At 43.5% G+C, this 20,487-nt stretch overlaps 1 protein-coding gene and 1 pseudogene across 1 annotated transcript; both read right to left on the reverse strand.

The window, feature by feature from the left end:
• Positions 1–1,193: 1,193 nt before the first annotated feature.
• LOC147001838 (glyceraldehyde-3-phosphate dehydrogenase-like) lies at positions 1,194–7,821 on the reverse strand (annotated as a pseudogene).
• Positions 7,822–12,413: 4,592 nt separating this feature from the next.
• On the reverse strand, positions 12,414–13,349 carry LOC110287841 (olfactory receptor 5AU1-like). The gene has a single exon (XM_021154357.2). The coding sequence runs from the start codon at positions 13,347–13,349 to the stop codon at positions 12,414–12,416; it is 936 nt and encodes a 311-aa protein (XP_021010016.2).
• Between the last annotated feature and the right edge of the window lie 7,138 nt (positions 13,350–20,487).

Consider the following 20,487-nt stretch of genomic DNA (forward strand, 5'->3'; position numbering starts at 1 on the left):
CCCATAATTTTTGACTGCTGAGTGAACATCTTTTACATGTCTCAGTTTTAGCTTTTTGTAGACTGGTTGGCTGTTGGTGTCCAACCCTTCGTCGGGGGACATGCCACCCTTATCAGAATCAGAGTTTGCTTAATCCTCCTCCTCATCACTCTCTGGTTCCCCCTAATCTTTATCAGAGGAGCCAGTGGGGGGGTCCTCATGACCTGGAGCAGCCTGACGGGCTTGAGCTCGAGTAAGGACAGGAAAAGCCAATTTTTTATTCCCTTGTTTCTGAGAGGGACCTTTGCGGCCAGTTTGAGGACTTTTTGAGATGGGACCTTGAAGGTTCCCCATGAGGGCCCTTTGTAGACTCTGAGTCTCTAGACTGAGGTCTTGTAGCTCTTTTTGAAGTCCTAGAACATCTTTAAGATTGGTGATCTGAGTCTGAAGCTCTCTCTTAGTTTGAAGTAATCGCTGAACTGACGGAGAAACCAGCGATATGGGATGAGCAGTAGGGGGAATGGGGGGGGCAAGTAAGGAGGGGGTGGTGTTTAAAGGGATCCATGGCAACATAGGCACCGGGTCGGACCATTGCGGTCCCGTTCATAATTGAAAGCCTCTTCATCAAGTTTCTCCTCAGAGGAGGGATCAAGGGGGTCATTTGACAATTCTTTATATAAAATCAGATAAATTCACTTGGGGTTTGTTGAGGGCTGAAGAGTACTCTTTTCTCCTGAGGCAGACCTAGCCTGGGGAGCGAGGGGAGTAGGGAGGGAATCTTTAGGAATAAATTATCGATGACAGCAGAGATGCCAGAGGCATGGCGGTTTGGTTTCACTTTTACAGAATGGGAGTTTTCTAAAAAATCTTCAGTAAGGGCTAAGAGGCAGGCGCCTTCTCCGCCCTCTTCTGCCTGTTTAAGGAGATCTCTCACGATTCCCCAATAGCTAAAAAAGGACTCAGGGACATCTTCTCCTTGTTTTATTAAACTATTGATTTCTTTGCCTACTTTATTCCAGGTTAAAGGGTGTGTATCAGGATCACTCAGTATCAGCCATGGACATCTTTGTCCACAAGACAAAAAAAATTTATTAAATCCTTTTTTTTTTTGTGGTGCAGCAAACTTTATTGATGGTATTCAAGAGAGTAGTGAGGGCTCCCTAGGCCCCTCCTGTTATTATGGGGGTCTGGGATGGAAATTGTGAGGGAGATGCTCAGTAGTGGGGTCCAAGTTGGGATAGCGACTCCTCAGCAACCGAGGGCCTCTCTCTTGCTCTCAGTGTCCTTGCTGGGGTGGGTGGTCCAGGGTTTCTTACTCCTTGAAGGCCATGTAGGCCATGAGGTCCACCACCCTGTTGCTGTAGCCATATTCATTGTCATACTAGGAAATGAGCTTGACAAAGTTGTCATTGAGAACAATGCCAGCCCCAGCATCAAAGGTGGAAGAATGGAAGTTGCTGTTGAAGTTGCAGGAGACAACCTGGTCCTCAGTGTAGCCCAAGATGCCCTTCAGTGGGCCCTCAGATGCCTGCTTCACTGCCTTCTTGTCATCATACTTGGAAGGTTTCTCCAGGCGGCACGTCAGCTCCACGACGGACACATTGGAGGTAGGAACATGAAAGGCCATGCCAGTGAGCTTCCCGTTCAGCTCTGGGATGACTTTGCCCACAGCCTTGGCAGCACCAGTGGATGCAGGGATGATGTTCTGGGCAGCCCCACGACCATCACACCACAGCTTTCCAGAGGGGCCATCCACAGTCTTCGGGGTGGCAGTGATGGCATGGACTGTTGTCATGAGCCCTTCCAAATTGTCAAAGTTGTCATGGATGACCTTGGCCAGGGGGGCTAAGCAGTTGGTGGTGCAGGATGCATTGCTGACAATCTTGAGTGAGTTGTCATATTTCTCGTGGTTCACACCCATCACAAACATGGGGGCATCAGCAGAAGGGGCGGAGATGATGACCCTTTTGGCTCCACCCTTCAAGTGGGCCCCGGCCTTCTCCAAGGTGATGAAGACACCAGTAGACTCCACGACATACTCAGCAGCAGCCTCACCCCATTTGATGTTAGCGGGGTCTCACTCCTGGAAGATGGTGATGGGCTTCCCGTTGATGACAAGCTTTCCATTCTCGGCCTTGACTGTGCCGTTGAATTTGCCGTGGGTGGAGTCATACTGGAACATGTAGACTGTTGTGTCCGGCCAGCAGATCACAGCCTGGGTTCTAGCCTGGAAATGTATTTTGGAAACCTGGAAGAGAAGAGGGGCTAGGCGGCGAGAGAAAGAATTGCAGCTAAGACAACATTCTGATCAAAGCTCAATTTTACTTTTTTCAGACACTCAGTTATAAAGGAAGGGGGAGGGAACCCGATTTCCCGCCAAGTAACTCGGGGTCCAGTGGCTCCAAGCAGCAAAGCTACACGGTCCAGCAGTAGGCGTGGCAGGATGAATGAGCAGGAAGCTCCACCCTTGAGCAAGCAGGTTCCATGCTGGGGAAAGGGACACCACATCTCCTCCCATTTGTTAACAAAAATTAAAAAAAGAAAAGGCTGGCCTGAGGCAGAAAAATTATCTATGCTCAATAGTTCTGCCTGAGTTCTTAGGGCTAAAGAAAAAAACCCTGTTTCCGTGGGATTCCCTAACTTTTCTAATGGTAAACTGTATCTGGCTAAGACTGTCCTGATTATCCTAGTAATCCACTAACAGAATAGCACTGAGCTGTAGGCTCTGACTTTATAATGCTAATTAGTGCTGAATAGGTAACTTCCTGGTTGCATTTTAAGTAGGGCGTTGGAACCCTGGCTAAGTTTGACTGAACAAATTTGAAATACGCTTTATTAAGAATAACACTGAGGGGCTGGTGAGATGGCTCAGTGGGTAAGAGCACCCGACTGCTCTTCCGAAGGTCCAGAGTTCAAATCCCAGCAACCACATGGTGGCTCACAACCATCCGCAACGAGATCTGGCGCCCTCTTCTGGAGTGTCTGAAGACAGCTACAGTGTACTCATGTATAATAAATAAATAAATCTTTAAAAAAAAAAAAAAAGAATAACACTGAGTTGATATTCCTCCACAATTTTGGATGACAGGCGGGGAAACAGGGAGAAGGGGTAAGACCGGCTCCTTAGTACAAGGCCAATTGGCTTTTTTATTTGGGTGGGAGGCAGTGAAGGGCTTGCCCTTTCGACAGTATGGTCTCCAACCTCTCTTCCCCCTATTAATTAAGTTTAATAAGGCAACGCTTAACTGAGGTGATCAAATGATTTTCTTGTCTGTAGATGAGTGGGCCTTTAACCTTGGCTTGGGTGGACATTGACCCGATTCCTCTTGTGGGTGTTATCACGACCCACATCTGTGGCTCTTGGTATCTTTTGGGGAGGGGAGGCCTTAGGTATTTTTGGTTTTTAGCTGGAATCAGATACCAACCTCTTTCAAACCAGGTGTGTTGCACAGGGAACTCAGAAAAGGTCAAGCTGGACCTTCCCCCGCAGTAATCTCCTTCGCCAAGCGGTAGCCATACTGTATTCGTATGATCACGAACCAGTATGCGCAATTCTGAGTCCTGCGCAGTCTCTAAAGAAGACTTGTCAACCTCAGATTTAGCAAGACCTAGACAAGAATTATGTCATTAGTAACACCACGAATTACGGCTAAAATAGGAGCTGGAAGTCTTTCCTCCTCATCCCTGTTATTCCCATAGCCTGAGGAACTAAGGACACCTTGCAGTAACAGCAAGGGTGAAAAGCCAGAGGCCAGCTATGGGACTAAGCCCATCTCTATCAAAATAAGAACTAATTTCTGTAAATATTTGAAATTTCTACTTCCCTAGCTCTCTTGGTAAATCTAAATTCTATCTCAGACTGAAAGCCAGGTGCTGGAATGTCCTTGAAAGGAAGATAACAGTAGCCACCTGTGTGCTCTTGGGGGCAGGGAAGGTACACCTGCAGGTCCGGCTGGAGAATGTAGATTGACCTGCTTGAAAAAAGAAAGAGATCTAGACAATGAGAAAGTAGTAATGTAAATTTTCTTTTTGGGGAAGTCCAGGTACTTTATTCAGTTGCAAATTGTAAGGCTAAGGCTAGTCTCCGGCCTCCTGTGGGGGAGCTGGCTCAGAGAGTAGCAGGAAAACAGCTTTTCTGGGAGCTTCAGTTTCCAGCTGAATTTTAAGCAAAAGAGGAATTTTAGTCCTCAAGGTGATACTTATAAGAAGATTTGGAATGTGCTTTCATCTAACTAATTAATCTCTCTGGCAGCCACTGTGCTCTATCTTTATCTCTTGAAAAAACAGAAACCGAGCCCCTTCCCCAGATTAGAACCGAATCTGGACCCTTCCATTCGTTAGTCAGGGGGTCCTTCCATTTTACCAATGGATAAGAATTAGAAGTAACTGGATGCCAGTGGCGATCCACTGCAGACTGACCTTTAATATCAGTTTGCAAAAAGTTTAGGACAAATAAGGCAAGATGAGCCTTTGGTGACCTTGGGGGATATGCTCTGAATTAACTTTGCTAGGTAATTTAGAATATAGGAATCTCTAATAATTGGACTGAATATTAGACCAGTCTAAGATTGAGTTAGAATGGCTGGTCACACTGAAGAAAAGAGAAAAATCATTATGACTCTATTAAATGACTAATTTTACTAAGTCTGAATATACAGTCTCTGATGAACTACTGTCATAAAGTTAAAAGGCTAGAAGCTAGTCTAAACTGGAAAAATGACAAGCAAGAATGGATCTAAGACATGAATTTAATTTTTTAGTCCTTTTAATCAGGACACTGAGTTAACTTACCTGTCAGCTCGGCACACGAATTACTAATATGCTTCTGTAGCATTCTGTGGAGAGAACCTGTTTTTCCTTTTCCTAATAAGGTAGCTGTTTTAGGATCAATCTATGAGCCAATAAGTAGATCCTTTTAAGATACTAAAAGGCATTTATTAAATTTGACATTTTAGTCTCAAATTTTGAAAATAAAGGTATGTTTTAAATAGTGTGCATGGAAATGCACTAAATAGTATATATGGGGATACAATTTCTCTCTTTTGTCTTTTAAGGAGTTAAAGTTTAAAATTTCACAATATCTAACCTTTTGAATTAATAACTTGTTGGACAAAACATTTTAAATACTTGGCTGTAAAGGGGCAGTGACTAACTGCACTCTCAATCATTTTTCTTAAGGAACGGTTATAACTAGAAAGCTTGAAAAGTTATTAAGAGTCACACGTGCATAATTTATTTATTTATTAACTAGAAATATGTATAAGCAATTGTAAATTTGAGAATTAATAGTATCTGAGGGACTAACAATTTTAAGTAATTATGAGCTCAGAGATATAGCATTGACTATTAATATACAATTAAGGTTTGATTGTTCAGCATTTTAAAACACCATCCACAGCACACAACTAGATTATTTGTGCTGGAATAGGGGCAACCGTGTGTCTTAAGACTCTGCCCCACAGCAGCTAGTTGGGCCCACGTGGGCCAACGATTGGCTGGGAGGATTAGAAAAATGACTTTACAATAATGTTTTTTCTGGCCAAGGAATTGTCTTGGGCACAACTAATTTTTAATTACCAATTAACAACAATTATAAAAGCTTTCTTTATTTTTTGTAAAACCTTTTGTAGTAAACTAAAACACTAAGTAATAAAAGGATATTGTCTCTGAATCTTTTGGGTGAGAGCAAGGATTTAAGGTAAACTTCCCTTGAGAAGCATTAGTTAATAAAATACTTTTCACTTAGGAAACAATATATACTGAAAGATCAAAACTTTTGGCTTCTTGTATAGAAGCAGAAACAATAAAAATTTTTCTTACATAATGTAAAGCTATATTAGCCATACCTAGAGGCAAAATTTTCTAGTGATTACCAGTTTACTAGAAGCAAAAATCTTTGAATTTAAGCATTATTCTAAACATCTGAATAGATCTGTAACACTGTTAAAAAGAAATTTTCTTGAACACAGGGAAAAACTTTTTCAGGCATTGTTTGCAAAACAAAAGAAAGGCCACAAGCCTCTCTGGGGCTGCCCAGAGCCCTGTATTGACTCAAACGTAAAATACTTTTTAATCTGAGCATCAATCTTAAATTTGCAATCAAACTGCAAGCTGCAGTCAATAGAACAATGGCAGTTTTAACCATAATTTTTAAGTTTTTTGTGCAAGGTTAGGATAATACCTACAACTTTGGGAAAGCAAAACCTACGTTTAAAACAATTTATCATCTTTAAAATCAATATTAGAAGCATTATTATCATATTACGAAGTTTGGATGTCAATTAATACCTATGAATACCTGTTAAAGCAAGCTTTAACGCTTTAATAAAGAGGCATTGCTTTAAATCTTATCTTAAATTTTACTATTTAGAATAGGAACCACATTAATTGCTATCTAAACTAGAAATATCTTTAGAGACCCAGCCTCTTGGGCTGCCTTAGGCCACATGTCGGAAGGACTCTAAACTTGAGTTATCAAATTTAACATTAACCATCTGTAGCAATGTAACAATTATTAATCTTAACCAACAACTTATGAGCTGAATGTGAAAACATGTAGAGCACATTTTCAATAAAAAAGAACCAAATGAAGCAGTTAATTTTAGACCAATCAGAGAATATTAATTTTTTGTAGCTACAATCATAGAATAAAAAAGCACTTTACCATTGTCAAACACATTAATCATGAACCATTTATCAGACTTTTTACTCTGAAACTAAGAGGCTGTGCACTCGCTGCTTTTTCCTAAAATGAATAGTTTTTCCAGCAGGGTCCCTCCTGCCACGTGTCTGGTTTCTGGCTGAAACACGTGGCAGCTCTCGGCTTTGCAGATAAAGTTTTTTATACCATCTTTATTATCCAACATAAAACATAGAACATTCATTCATACAGACTGGACACGAACATACATGAATTGAACACGAGAACAGATTGGTGCACCAGACATTAAACAAGACACAAAAAGGGGACAGAGTACTCCTGCTATAAGGCCCAGAGAGAACGAAGTAAGGCACTCCTGAAATTTCTCTCTGCTTTTTGGGACAATTTTCTTCCTCATGATGCAGTTTTTATAACTGCAGCAATCCGCCTGATTATTAATTTCCTTCTAATAAACCCTTTCCTTTCTCACGCCTAACAATGTAGCTTTTGTGAGCCACGGCCTACTGCCTGTGCCCAGCTCCTCTTAACCTTCACTGCTGAACCTAAGTGAACCAGCGCTCGGGTTTAACGCTGTCTCAGCTTAGCCCATACCTTCTCCGGTATGAATTTCCTTTATCCTTTAATTATTCCATGGAGCTCCAAACCAGCAGTGTCTCTTCCAAAAATCCTTTGCCGTTTCTCAGTCCTGCGTTGGTTCGCCAAATGTTGTGTCCGGCCAGCAGATCACAGCCTGGGTTCTAGCCTGGAAAGGCATTTTGGAAACCTGGAAGAGAAGAGGGGCTAGGAGGCGAGAGAAAGAATTGCAGCTAAGACAGCATTCTGATCAAAGCTCAATTTTACTTTTTTCAGACACTCAGTTATAAAGGAAGGGGGAGGGAAACCGATTTCCCGCCAAGTAACTCGGGGTCCAGTGGCTCCAAGCAGCAAAGCTACACGGTCCAGCAGTAGGCGTGGCAGGACGAATGAGCAGTAAGCTCCACCCTTGAGCAAGCAGGTTCCATGCTGGGGAAAGGGAGACCACAGTAGATCATGTAGTTGAGGTCAATGAAGTGGTCGTTGATGGCAACAATCTCCACTTTGCCATGTGGAGAGCAGATGGCAGCCCTGGTGACCAGTTGCCCAATATGGCCAAATCCGTTCACACCGACCTTCACCATTTTGTCTACGGGTAGAGACTGGCACTGCACAAGAAGATGCGGCTGTCTCTGGAACAGGGAGGAGGAGAGAGCCTAAATCCTTTTTCTTAACTCTTATCCCTCTCTCCTTAACAGACCCCTTCATCTCTTGAATAAAAACTGTCTCTTTGGACAGAACCTTCCCCATGATGAATGGGACAACATTTTATGCCAAGGCTTAACTATCGATGTCCGTGACACTCGAGCGAAGTGGCTGGGAACTGTCTCACTGTCTACGCAGTACCTCTTGAATCCATTGTCCATAGGGTGGTCGGACCTTGTGCCCCACATCGGGCGCCACTTGACCCACCCAGCAGGTCCAGGTGGCCCGTTTTGACCCCCTTTTCTTCTCGGGGGGAGAGGCCAAATTCGGAGATCAAGACAATAGAGTTGTCTTAATAGCTCTCAACATGGGTGTTTTACCTGCATGTATGTCTGTGCACAACATGTGTGCGTTGTGCCCAAGGTGACAAGAAGAAGGTGTCAGACCCCCAGGAACTGTAATTACAAATGGTTCTGAGCCACCATGAGGGTGCTGTAACTCAAACCAACTCTTCAGTCCACTTTCTTTTCATTTACATGATGGAACCCACTACTTTGTAGGCTAACTTAAAAAATTAATTAGAAAGAAAAGGCATTTAGAGAGTATCTAAGAGGAGTTGGGAGAGGGATAAATATGGACAAAGTATGTATGAAGTTCTCAAGGAATAAATAAAAACATTTTTAAAGGAAAGAAAAGGAATTTTATTTAAAAAGTCAGCATCAGACGCCGGGTGTGGTGGCACACACACGCCTTTAATCCCAGCACTCAGGAGGCAGAGGCAGGTGGATTTCTGAGTTCGAAGCCAGCCTGGTCTACAAAGTGAGTTCCGGGACAGCTGGGGCTATACACAAAAACCCTGTCTTAAAAAAAAAAAAAAATCAGCATCAGGTCCAATAAGAACAGCATGTTACCAAGAATTTACTGCCGGAATTTGGCCTAAGTGCCTTGCCCATGTTAGCTGACTTAACTCTCTATATAGTGACAGGGCCTTACTAGACAGCCTGGACATCATGGAACTCACTATGTAGACCAGAGTTGGCCTCAAACTCACAGGGGTTCATCTGCCTCTGCCTCCCAAGTGCTGGGATTAAAGGCGTGTGCCACCAAGTTGCCCAACCTTGGTTTGTTCTCCAGAACCCATGTGGTGAAAAGAAAGAACCAACTTCTGCAGGTTGTCCTCTACCACCACATGCACACCAAGGCATGTGTGCCCAACCCACCATACGTAAGTAAATAAAAGTAATGCATCCCTAGAGATAGATAATAGACCTATAAAGCTGGAATCCCTCTGCCTCAGAAGGATTCCAAGTCATACAGGTTAACAATAACTGAGTGACTTTTACAAAAAGATTATTTCTTTTATGTATATGAGTACACTGTAGCTGTCTTCAGACACACCAGAAGAGGGCATCAGATCCCATTACAGATGGTTGTGAGCCACCATGCGGTTGCTGGGAATTGAACGCAGGACCTCTGGAAGAACAGTCAGTGCTCTTAACCTCTGAGCCATCTCTCTAGCCCTGGAAATGACTTTTAAACTGAGAATCTAACAAATGTTCTAGTTGTACTTCTTCAACCCAAATCACAAACTGTGTAGTAACTGAATCTGCAGGTAGCATGTTTAAATTCAAAAAGGCTAAATTGAGGGAGTGGGGATGGGAAGGCCTCAGATCCAATTAGAGAGTCTGACTCCAGAACTAGTCCTGGTGGATGTGTGATCCTAACAGTTGGTATGCTGAGTCAAGGGGATTATGATTTTGAGGTTAGTTGGGGATATGTAATAGGACTTGACCCAAAAACAAGACAGGGCTGGAGACCTGCTGCATCAGGGAAGAGCACTTGCTCTTCCTGGACTCTGGTTTATTCTCAGCACCCATATGGTGGCTCATAACCAGCTGCAACTCTGGTTCAAAGGGATCTGACGTTTGCTTCTGACATCAGGAGCTCATACCCATAAAAGAAACCTGAAATGCACACAACACACACACAAACACACACACATAAACACACACCCTGGGAGGAGGAGGGAGGCAGTGAAATGGTTCAGCAGATAAGAGTATGAACCCTGGGCCCGCATGGTAAAGGAATAAACTCTCATACAAGGGTGCTATGGCACACAAGGTCCCATGCATGTGCACACACAAGTGCATACGTGCGAACACACACACACATACTATGCAGCTGAACTGCAGCTGCACCATCACATTGTTTGACAGTTATAAGCCAGCTGGTGTTTGAATGATGGCACAGTGCAGCACCCTGCACACCAGCTTCCCTCTCTCCAGTAAGGTCATTTTATTTTAAGGGATTCTGTAAATCTCAAGAGACTGCCCCCAAGCTCTTGGTAGCAGTATCCATCTTGCAAGCCATGTCAAGCAAACCTTTGATGTGCACATAGTTTGCAGACAGAGAAACTTAAAAAAAAAAAAAATGTCGCTTGCTAAAATTTTATGCATTGCTGGTTTCACATGGGGCAGATCACTAGTCCACTTTCCTTTCTCCTCAACATCCTCTGGGCCATCTTTGTGACAGATAGACCACAGAACAGTCTGCTCAGTTTTGTTCCATTTTATTTTAAGAAAAGCCCCAGCTGCCCTTAACCTGCTTATGTAGGTGAGGTGGACCTTGAACTCCTATTCGTTTGTCTTCCTCCACCTCTCAATTGAGAAAACTTGTATGTGCACCAACACACCTACACTTGAATTACCTTTTGAAATATTGCTTCATTGGCATCTGTTAGAGTGAGCTGGTGGCATAGCAATGTCCTTAAAACATCGATTCCCAAACCTTCCAACGCAGTCTGGATGGTCACAGATTTTTGGCCAAGCTCCTTTGATCATCTTCAAACATTTCTTCATTAGAACTCTGCAGCCTAATTAAAGGCATGATGTTCAATCTCAAGAGAGCCTGAGGTTGATGGGGGGCTGACCTGTCCAGCAGGTCCAGTTATTCAAGAGTCTTGAGTGGACCTTCTCCTAAGAACCAAATGGGGAGAGAGAAAGACAGACACCAGGTGCAAGAACGACACGGAAGCAGTCTGAGTGGCATCCAGGTGTCACTGTATTCAGCAAGGCTCAAGGCTTAAATGCACAAGCAAAAGGGGAAGTACTTTTCAGAAGGATGGGTGGGGCAGTGGAAATGCACAAGCAAAGGGGGAAGTACAAGTACTTCCCAGCAGGAGGGGTGGGGCAATGGAAATTTTTCTTTTGGCAGTTACACAGGGAAGCAGGAACTTGGTGGTATCCGGGTACATCTTGTGGTCAGGACATCTGGCACTGACTTAGGGCTGGAACATTCTGTGGTTGTTCTCAGAGAAGTACGACGATGGCCCGCTTTTGACCCCCTTTTCTTCTCACGGGGGGAGAGGCCCAATTCAGAGATCAGGACAATTGTGTTGTCTTAATAGCTCCCAACAGGGGGCAGAGTTCACATGAGAAGACATGAGCCAAAGACGTGGCTACTCAAGGGCTTCTGAATATTTTACATAAATTTTATTTGCTTATATTCATTTTAGTAAGTGATATATATATATATAATTGTGTTACAAGCATATCATGTGTTTTGACCAAATTCATTCTCCACCCTCTTCTTTCCGTATCCCCTTCTTCTGTACCAGTTCATTTCCCAACATCTTGCTCCTATCTTCATGACCTCCTCGTGTGTGTGTGTGTGTGTGTGTGTGTGTGTGTGTGTGTATGTGTGTGTGTGTGAGAGAGAGAGAGAGATTTGACATATCTACATAAAATCTGGAATCTATGGATGAAAGAAGGCATGTAATATTTGTTTATCTTTGTCTCACATATTTTGCTTAATTTAATTATGACCACATTGCATCAGACACTCACCATGTAGCTGAGGCTGCCTTTGAACTTGATACTCCTTCCAAGTGCAGGGATTAAAAGTATGAGACACTCTGCCTACCAGGAAACAACCTTAATAAAAGTGTCTGTTTCTAATAGGAAAATAAATTATTCACAAATTTCAAATTGTGGGTAAAATGTTAAATCAAAGCCATAATTAGACTTGACCAGTAAATGCAACTAAGCAAGAGCAGAAGATCTTTCTGGACTCATGGTCTCTGTGAAACCAACAGTTCTTTTATGGATAGTTGCAAAAGCACCTCCAGACCAGAGTGTGATTCACAGGCTGAGCTTGGGAGCAAGCTTAAGGACAGCACCCCAGAAAATGCAGCTCTCTTTCCTTTGTAAAGACACGAGTCAAGAAGATCATCTGTGGTGGTTTGAATATCTTTGGCCCAGGGAGCTTCACTATTAGGAGGTCTGACCTTGTAGGTGTGGGATTTTTGGAGGAAGTATGTCACTTTAAGACCCTTCTCCTAGCTACCTAGAAGCCTCTCCTGCTTGCTTTCGAAACAAGATGTAGAACTCTCAGCTCAGCCCGAACCATGTCTGCCTGGATGCTGCCATACTTCCACCTTGATAAGAATGGACTGAACCTCAGAACCTGTAAGCCAGCCCCAGTTAAATGTTGTCCCTTATAAGAGTTGCCTTAGTCATAGAGTCTCTTCACAGCAATGGAAACTGTAACTAAGATGTCATCCCAATGATTTCCAGCCCCAAACCCTCCTTAGAGCCTCCTTCACATCCTTGTTTCTCAAAGAGTAGATTAAGGGGTTCAGCATTGGGATTACCACTGTGTAGATCACGGCAACTATGCGGTCCTGGGTCAAGGAATAGCTGGACTTAGGGCGCAGGTACATAAAAAGTGTTGTGCCAAAAAAGAAGCACACAGCAGTGAGGTGGGAAGAGCAGGTGGAGAATGCCTTGAACCTGCCCTGGTTTGAAGGCATTTGTAGAATGGCGATGAAAATTAGTAAGTAGGAGATCAAGATGGTGAGAGTACAGCTCAAAAGGTTGAAGCCCACAAAAATGAAGACCAAGATCTCACACAGCGAAGTGTCCACGCAGGACAGGGACAGAATGGGCGGTCCGTCACAGAAGAAATGAATGACCACATGAGCACCACAGAAGTTCAGACTGAAGATGCAGCTTGTATGGATAAGAGAATTGAGAAACCCGGCTCCGTAGGAGCCCCCGATCAGAGAGACACAAACACTGGGAGACACTATGGTCGGGTAGAGGAGAGGACTGCAGACAGCAACATAGCGGTCATATGCCATTGCGGCGATGAGATAGCACTCACTGGTGGCGAAGCCCGCATAAAAGAACATCTGAACCATGCAGCCAAAGTAAGAGATTACTTTTCTCTCAACCAAGAAGTTCATCAGGGTCTGGGGAACCACTGTAGAAGAATAGCAGAAATCCAAGAGTGAAAGGCTCTTGAGGAGAGAGTACATAGGCGTGTGCAGGGTGGTACTCACATGGATGAGAAAGAACATGACCAGGTTCCCCAGCACAGTGATGGTGTACATGACCAGGAACACGACAAAGAGTAGCTTCTGGAGCTGGGGGTCACTGGTGAGGCCCAAGAGTTCAAACTCCATCTCGTGACTCAGGTTAGTTCTTTCCATGTTTGTTCACCTCTGAGGCGCAGACTACAGACAGGAGACTGAACACTTGGAGACTCAAGTATTTGTTTGCTCAAGCATTTCTGAGACTAGAGTCTTTTGAAGAGCTTTGTAGGTAGGACTGTCATGGGAGAAGACCTTCTCTTCTTGATTGGTCAGTTGATCGGTAAGCACTACTTGAGAAGCAATGGGAACTATAACATCTCTATGAAATCTCTTGGAGATCATAAAGATTCCAAGTGATGAGACTCTGTGAATCCACATTTAGTTTTCTGTCTACATGACTCTGTTCCCTCCCTAAGCAAGTGTGGAGTGCCTGGTGGCAGGAAGGGAGCTCATATGCTATGTGCAATATGATCTGTGTAGGCACAAAATGAGCAGGGCTTCATCGCTAACCAAGTGTGTCACCTGTGGGATGGACCTAACATCTGTGGATTTCAGTTTTCTTATCTGTAGAGTAAGAACAGCAGTTAACTTAAAATATCATGATGACTCAGTAAGTGAGACACAAATCACTTGAACACAGAGCGGCACACTGAGAAGATTCAAGGGATGCTTGGGAAGGCCGTTCTCACAGGGCAGACAGACCTACCATAGAAACACATGGAGATGGTGAGATAAAACAATAACAAACTGTAACACAAAACCTACCACGCAGTGGTATAGCTAGGAACCGCCTAGCAGCAGTGAAGTAAACAGGCTTCCAGGGAAGCTGAAGGAGGTTCATTGGCTCAGGTTGAAATGCACCCCTATGAGAAAAGCATAATCTGACTCTGCTGTTTGTAAAGACGATGGTAGCTGAGGATATAGAGGGATGGAACTGGTGTAATGAGCAAACTGACATTGTGGACTAGGGGCGTCATTCAACAAGGGAACACACCCACCCATGTTTATGAAAGTACCCATCATTTTCAGTAGACAAAACCATCCTGAGTCAGGGAGCTATTGGTAGACAACACCAGGCCTCCTGTAAGACTGAAGTCTGTAAAAATGTCTTTCCTATTTAGAGAGTGTGTCTTGTAAACATCACCCTATTGCTGCTCTATCTGCTCCTCTGACCTCATGGTCTGCAATTACCTCAGCATCCTAGAGTGGTTTGAGTACCCAGTGTGTTCTTAAGGACTCAGTTTTGCAGACTAATGCCAGCAAGCATGACTAGATAGGACAAAAACATCCAGTATGAGCTCTTCTCCTTATCTCTCAGGGAGTAAGCAATGCAAATGTGAAAGGTGTTGGGTGATTCAGTCCAGAGTGTACCGAGTATACCAAGATGTTGGCTAATCCCACTGCCAAATATTCCAGGTCTTGAATCTACCCAGGCAGAATATTCTAACTAAATAGATAACTGAACTCAGCTATGGGTAAGTAACAAAAAGACCATGTTCATCAAGGGAGGGCTGCACATGATAAGAGGAGAATTTTGGGGGCCTGGAAAGATGGCTCAGTGTTTAAGAGTGCTGAGTTCCAGGGGATGTGGGCTTGGTTCTAAGAACCCATTTCAGACAGGTCAAAACTACCTGTAACTCTAGATTTAAGGGATTCAATGCCCTAGCTGACTTGCATGTACAAAAATGGCATGCAGTCAGACAAAAACATATGCTGCACCATCATCTTCACCATCATCCTAGAAGACTTCTTTGGGTGATGCTCAAAGATAACATTCACTCAAAATGGAGAGCAGACCTGGACACATCTGGAGCAGGTGAAGCACAGTGTGTCTTGACTAACTTCAAGTCACTGGGATGTAGCACTAAGCTACCTGAGCCCAGTGGTAGCTGCTTTATAAAGAACTCTGCAGAAGACGAAAGAGCGTCGGGTTCTAGAGTTGAGCCGCTCATGGTGCCAACCCTATTGGCGTCAAAAGTCATCTTAACTCAAAGACAAATCACAGGACTTCACACAAAGAACTGTGGAATTCCAGGCTGGAAATAACTTACAGGAACTGCAGCAAAGTCCACAGTGTGTGTCTAGGAGCAGAGTAGGTTTGCTTGGCTTCCAGCTGGGCGTCTTCTTTCCTCAGAAACATGTTTTAGTTCAAGTAAGAGACCTGTAGCATTCTTCTGATTAGAGAAATAGACAGAACCAGAAAACAAAACAAATCAAAACTAGGAACTTGCCCAATGCCTGGGATAGTGCAGATAAAGGGGACCCTCCACTATATCAGGTGTTCTCCTCCCCCTCTCCCTTTTTTTCTCCCTCTCCTCTTTTATTGCTTACAACTTTTCTCCAATCTGCATTAAATTTAAAGTCCTTCAGAATACAACAAATTAGGAAAAAAAACCATATTATAAGAATTTGAAATCTGACATGTTTTTAAATATCCTGTAGAAGGCAGTTTGCAACTTGGAAGAAGAAAACCCAAAGTGAATTTTACTTTTTAATGTTTATTTTCATTTTATGTGCATTGATATATATATATATTTATTTATGAGGGTGTTGTTGGATCCTCTGGAACTGGAGTTGCAGGCAGGTGTGAGCTGCCATGCAAGAGCTGGGAATTGACCCTTGGTCCTTTGGAAGAGCAGCCAGTGCTCTTAATCATTGAGTCATTACTCCAGCCCCCAAGTTTTATTTTTTTAAAAGAAGGAGGAGGGGCTGGAGAGATGGCTCCATGGCACTAGCTGCTCTTCCAGAGGACCCAGGCTAGATTCCCAGACTCTATACAGTAGCTTACAACCATCTGTAACTCCAGTTCTAGGAGATCCATTGCCCTTTCATGGCTTCCCTATACACAAGAGTGGTGCATAGATATACAGTGGGGCAGAACATCCATACACGTAAAACAAAAAAAGGAAAAGAAAGGGTAGAGGTGGAGTACCTAGTAGATGGAGGAATTGGAAGGATCCTTATTCATACCTGATTCCTCAAGTTTCCCCTGAGGACCAAAAAGTGAAAGGATATATGAAGGACATTGCAGCCAGTGACCTTTAAGATCCTTATGCAATGGTGACCCTCCACAAAGGATCACTAGATAGCCTTACTATATGTCAGATACCAGGTTTCAACTGCAGAGAATCTGATCCAATAGGTCTATAGATGAACCAGAAAGTCTGATGATTTTACAACTGGTGACCTTTGAACTTTATGGAGCACTAAGCCACAAACTGTTTACATGAGGACACAGACCTTCCTAACCACACATCCTTTCGTAACCTACTAGAATTCTCCATGTCCTGATAGCAGTAGAAGGGCTCTCCTGAACGGTCTCTTCCCTCCTGAAGATACGCCAGTAGGTAACAATTCTCAGACACCTGGTCTACCTTTTGGTCATCAAACAACAGATGAGATGTTCTCTAAGCCAAGTCCTAGCACATGACTTGATGCCACTACTTTTGCTCTGGAGCTCTGAGCATGAGCCTTCCAAGAAAGAACAATGAAAACAGAGGCAGACTCTGTGTCCATTGAGTAAATCTGGGGACCTCATGGAGTAAGGAGTGAGGCAGACCCCATTCCCTGCGAACCCTCACCACCAGTCTTTCATGGGCAAGAGACTCCCCAGAGCCATCTTTCCCTCTGGGCAGCTCACAATGGGGAAGAAGTGTTCATGATGTGATTTTAGGAGGCAAGTGAGAAAGGAGAATAATTGGTCCCACAAAGACCCATTAAAGTGTTTGTTATCTATCAGAGTCTCTGCCCCCGAGGAGTCAGGCAACTGGAAACTGGGGTTGAGGGAATGAACCCCACCAGATCCCTGGAAACTTGTGGATCATTACTTCAAAGAAATGCTTTACCTATCTAAAGGTAGAGCAACAGGTGACTATCTGTGTTTACTTTGTCACAGAAAAATAGGTTTTCCTTCTAGGACAAATATCCAGTATACACCCTGCTTTAAATTAGATCAACACAAACTTCCTGTCCTTCATGGTTGTATGAATAGTACAAGTTAGAGCTAACTACTTAGTTTCTACATGGTTGGGGATTTTCTAGAGACCTTTGGTTATTGTTTTTCAATGTAGTAGCACCTGGTCAGGGGAAATACTTTATATGGCTTGAATGTTTCTGAGTTCATTGAGTAAAATACAGCCTATGATAGTGGCTATCTCATGTCCATTTGAGAAGAATATATTCCCCTTTGTTGTGGAGTACTTTACAAATGTCAGTTAGCTCAAGTTGGTTAATAACATGGTTTAAACAGAACACATGGACTCAGTCTTCACACTCCCCTTCTTACGTTGTTCATTGAAAGGTAGCATGTTGAGATTTCTATAATATTGGATGTTTCCCTTTGAGACCGTGCCTCACTGTGTAGCGCTGGCTGGACCTGAATGCACTATGTAGACCAGGTTAATCTCAAACTCATAGAAAACAGCTTGACTTTGCCTCCTAAATGTTAGGATTAAAGACATGTGTCACCAGCCATGGCCATCATGGATTTATTTCAGTGTTTATCTACTGTATTCTGAAGTTCCATTACTACAGTGTGATCATCTTCCCTCTGGATAAACTAAGAAATCTAGAGCCAAAAGTGCCTGCTGGGCCCATAGAGGCATTTCAGAGGTTAAAAACACATGGTTCTCTTGCAGAGGACCAAAGTAGCCAGCTCCAGGGGCAACTGATGCCTCCGGTCCCCATGCATACCTGCACTCATAGTCATGAATATATACATAACTTAAATTTAAAAATTACTTTTAAAAAGTGTTTTCTGTTGGTTGTTAGTTTGTTTGTTTGTTTAAGACAGGGTTTCTCTATACAGCCCTGGCTGTCCTGGAATTTTCTCAGTAGACCAGGCTGGCCTCGAACTCAGAGATCTGCCTGCCTCTGCCTTGGAGCCCTGGTTTTAAAGGCCTATGCCATCCCTACCCAATGCTGATAATTTTTGATTGAGCAGTACTTTGTCAGATACTAAAGTCACAATAGGTTTAGTTTTGGCTAGTGTTAATGCTCCATGACTTTTAAAATCCACTCACTGTTTGTTGGACTGTTTCACATTTATAATGAAACTGTATTTCTGGTGGAACATGAACCTCTGGCTCTTCTGGCAATGAGATAATCTGAAAGTATCTCTGACATCTTAAGAGACTGAAACTTTTGCTGGACCTCACAGCCACCTTGAAGTCACTTGAGATGTCTACCCTACTGAGTACTTGAACTGTTTAATCTGACTTAAAGAGAACAGTGTAAAGACCAACCTTACCCTTGGCTTTCCTGTGTGGTCTCTACAATCTGAGCTGATGCATATCTGCAAATGTAAGTGATGTCCTTGCCCATGCCCTGACCCAGAACACTGCATGTGCATCATTTGCTGAGAGGAGCAAACTTGGAGATTGAAAGTAACTTCCAAAAATCTACCATACAGGCTGAAAATATCCATTTATGGATACTGGTTGATAAACAACGATCTCTGTTATCAGGTCAAGTGGAATCCATTGGAGCCAGTGATCCCTTGTCACACTCTGTTAAGGATTTCTGTAAGGGTTTCCTTCCCCACGTGGTGTTTTTTGTGCTATTCAATACATACAGATCAAAGCCTTTTGTGAGGGACAGGCAGTTGCATCACTCACAGACAGACACACAGCTCATACCACACACAGATTGTATGTGTGTCTGTATGCACACAATCACACAGACGCAGACACAAAGTCATGCAACAGACATACAGGACATAAGACATGGGAAGTGTGAAGAGCAGAATTTAAATCTAGGCTCACTCTCGATTAAACTACTCCAAGCAGAAGTGCTTTTTTTTTCTTTCCTTAATGTGACACAGGTGCATTATCAGTGACTCAGAGTCATTCAGTAATGGAAATAATCCCCAGAGGATCTTTTTATGTGTGTGGGTGTGACCCGTCCAGCAGGTCCAGTTATTCGAGGGTCTCGAGGGGACCTTCTCTGAAGAACCAAATCGGGGGAGAGAAAGACAGACACCAAGTGCAAGAACGACACAGAAGCAGTCTGAGTAGCATCAAGGTGTCTCTATATTCAGCAAGGCTCAAGGCTTAAATGCACAAGCAAAAGGGGAAGTACTTCTCAGCAGGAGGGATGGGGCAATGGAAATGCACAAGCAAAAGGGGAAGTACTTCTCAGCAGGAGAAATGGGGCAGCAGAAATTTTTCTTTTGGCAACTACACGGGAAGCAGGAACTTGGTGGTATCAGGGTATATCTTGTGGTCAGGACATCTGGCGCTGACTTAGAGCTGGAACATTCTGTAGTTGTTCTCGGAACGCTGCATCGGAGGCCCGCTTTGACCCCCTTTTCTTCTCAGGGGGGAGAGGCCCAATTCGGAGATGAAGACGATAGAGTTGTCTTAATAGCTCCCAACATCTCCCCCGTTTTAATATTTTTATAAAGGCATATTGTATAATAAATTTGTAGCCACGTTTTTAACAACTGCCTAAACGTCTGTTTGCTCACTGGGTGATTCTCTAAAACCACAAAGGACACAAGGACAAGTCATCTATGAGGCTTGAATTAACTGTTCCAGTCTGTTGGGTATAACCTGGGCCAGCCAAGGGATTTAGGAATGAAGCAAGCTCCGTGGGTAGAGGTAGAGGTCTGATCCCCAGTGTGCAATGTTAGGGGCCATGTACAGGATTGACTCAGGCCCACAGATTTTTACCCAGAGTAACCCTGACCTGCTCCCGTGCCGTTTTTCCTGGGGCAGGACCCTAGGGCACTCAACCTTCATGCAATCAGACATACCTCTCAGAGACTATCTAACAGCTTCCAGACTAATCTCTGTGTAGTGCTTAGCCTTACAACTCTCACGGGCGACAGCTTCAAGTTCAAATTTTTCAATGTGTCTAGCCTGGCATGACTGTTTAGTTTCCAATGTGGTGAGAATGTATATTACCATGTCAGAAGCACAGACTACGGCGATCTATAAATGATTCGTGGCATGAGACCAATGGCCAAATTTAGGGGGAGGGGAATGATCTTACTTAAGCATTTTATGGAAATTGAGTCTCTCTCCCCGAGAAGAGGGTGATGAAGCAGCATCCACATCTGACTCTTCTCCAGTAACCTGCTTGTTATCACCAACGTCCAGTCAATGGTAATGAACTGAAACAGATGTGCTTAAAAGAGATGCATCAATTTGAGATTTAACAAATTGGGTCAATTTTTGAAATGCCCAAGGACCGAAGGAAATCAATAATAGGAGTCCCAATAGGAGCCCCAAAAGGGAGGGCAACAAGGTCAAAA

Source organism: Mus caroli, unplaced genomic scaffold, assembly GCF_978045245.1.
Source record: "Mus caroli unplaced genomic scaffold, Mus_caroli_1 scaffold_12, whole genome shotgun sequence".
NCBI lineage: Eukaryota > Metazoa > Chordata > Mammalia > Rodentia > Muridae > Mus > Mus caroli.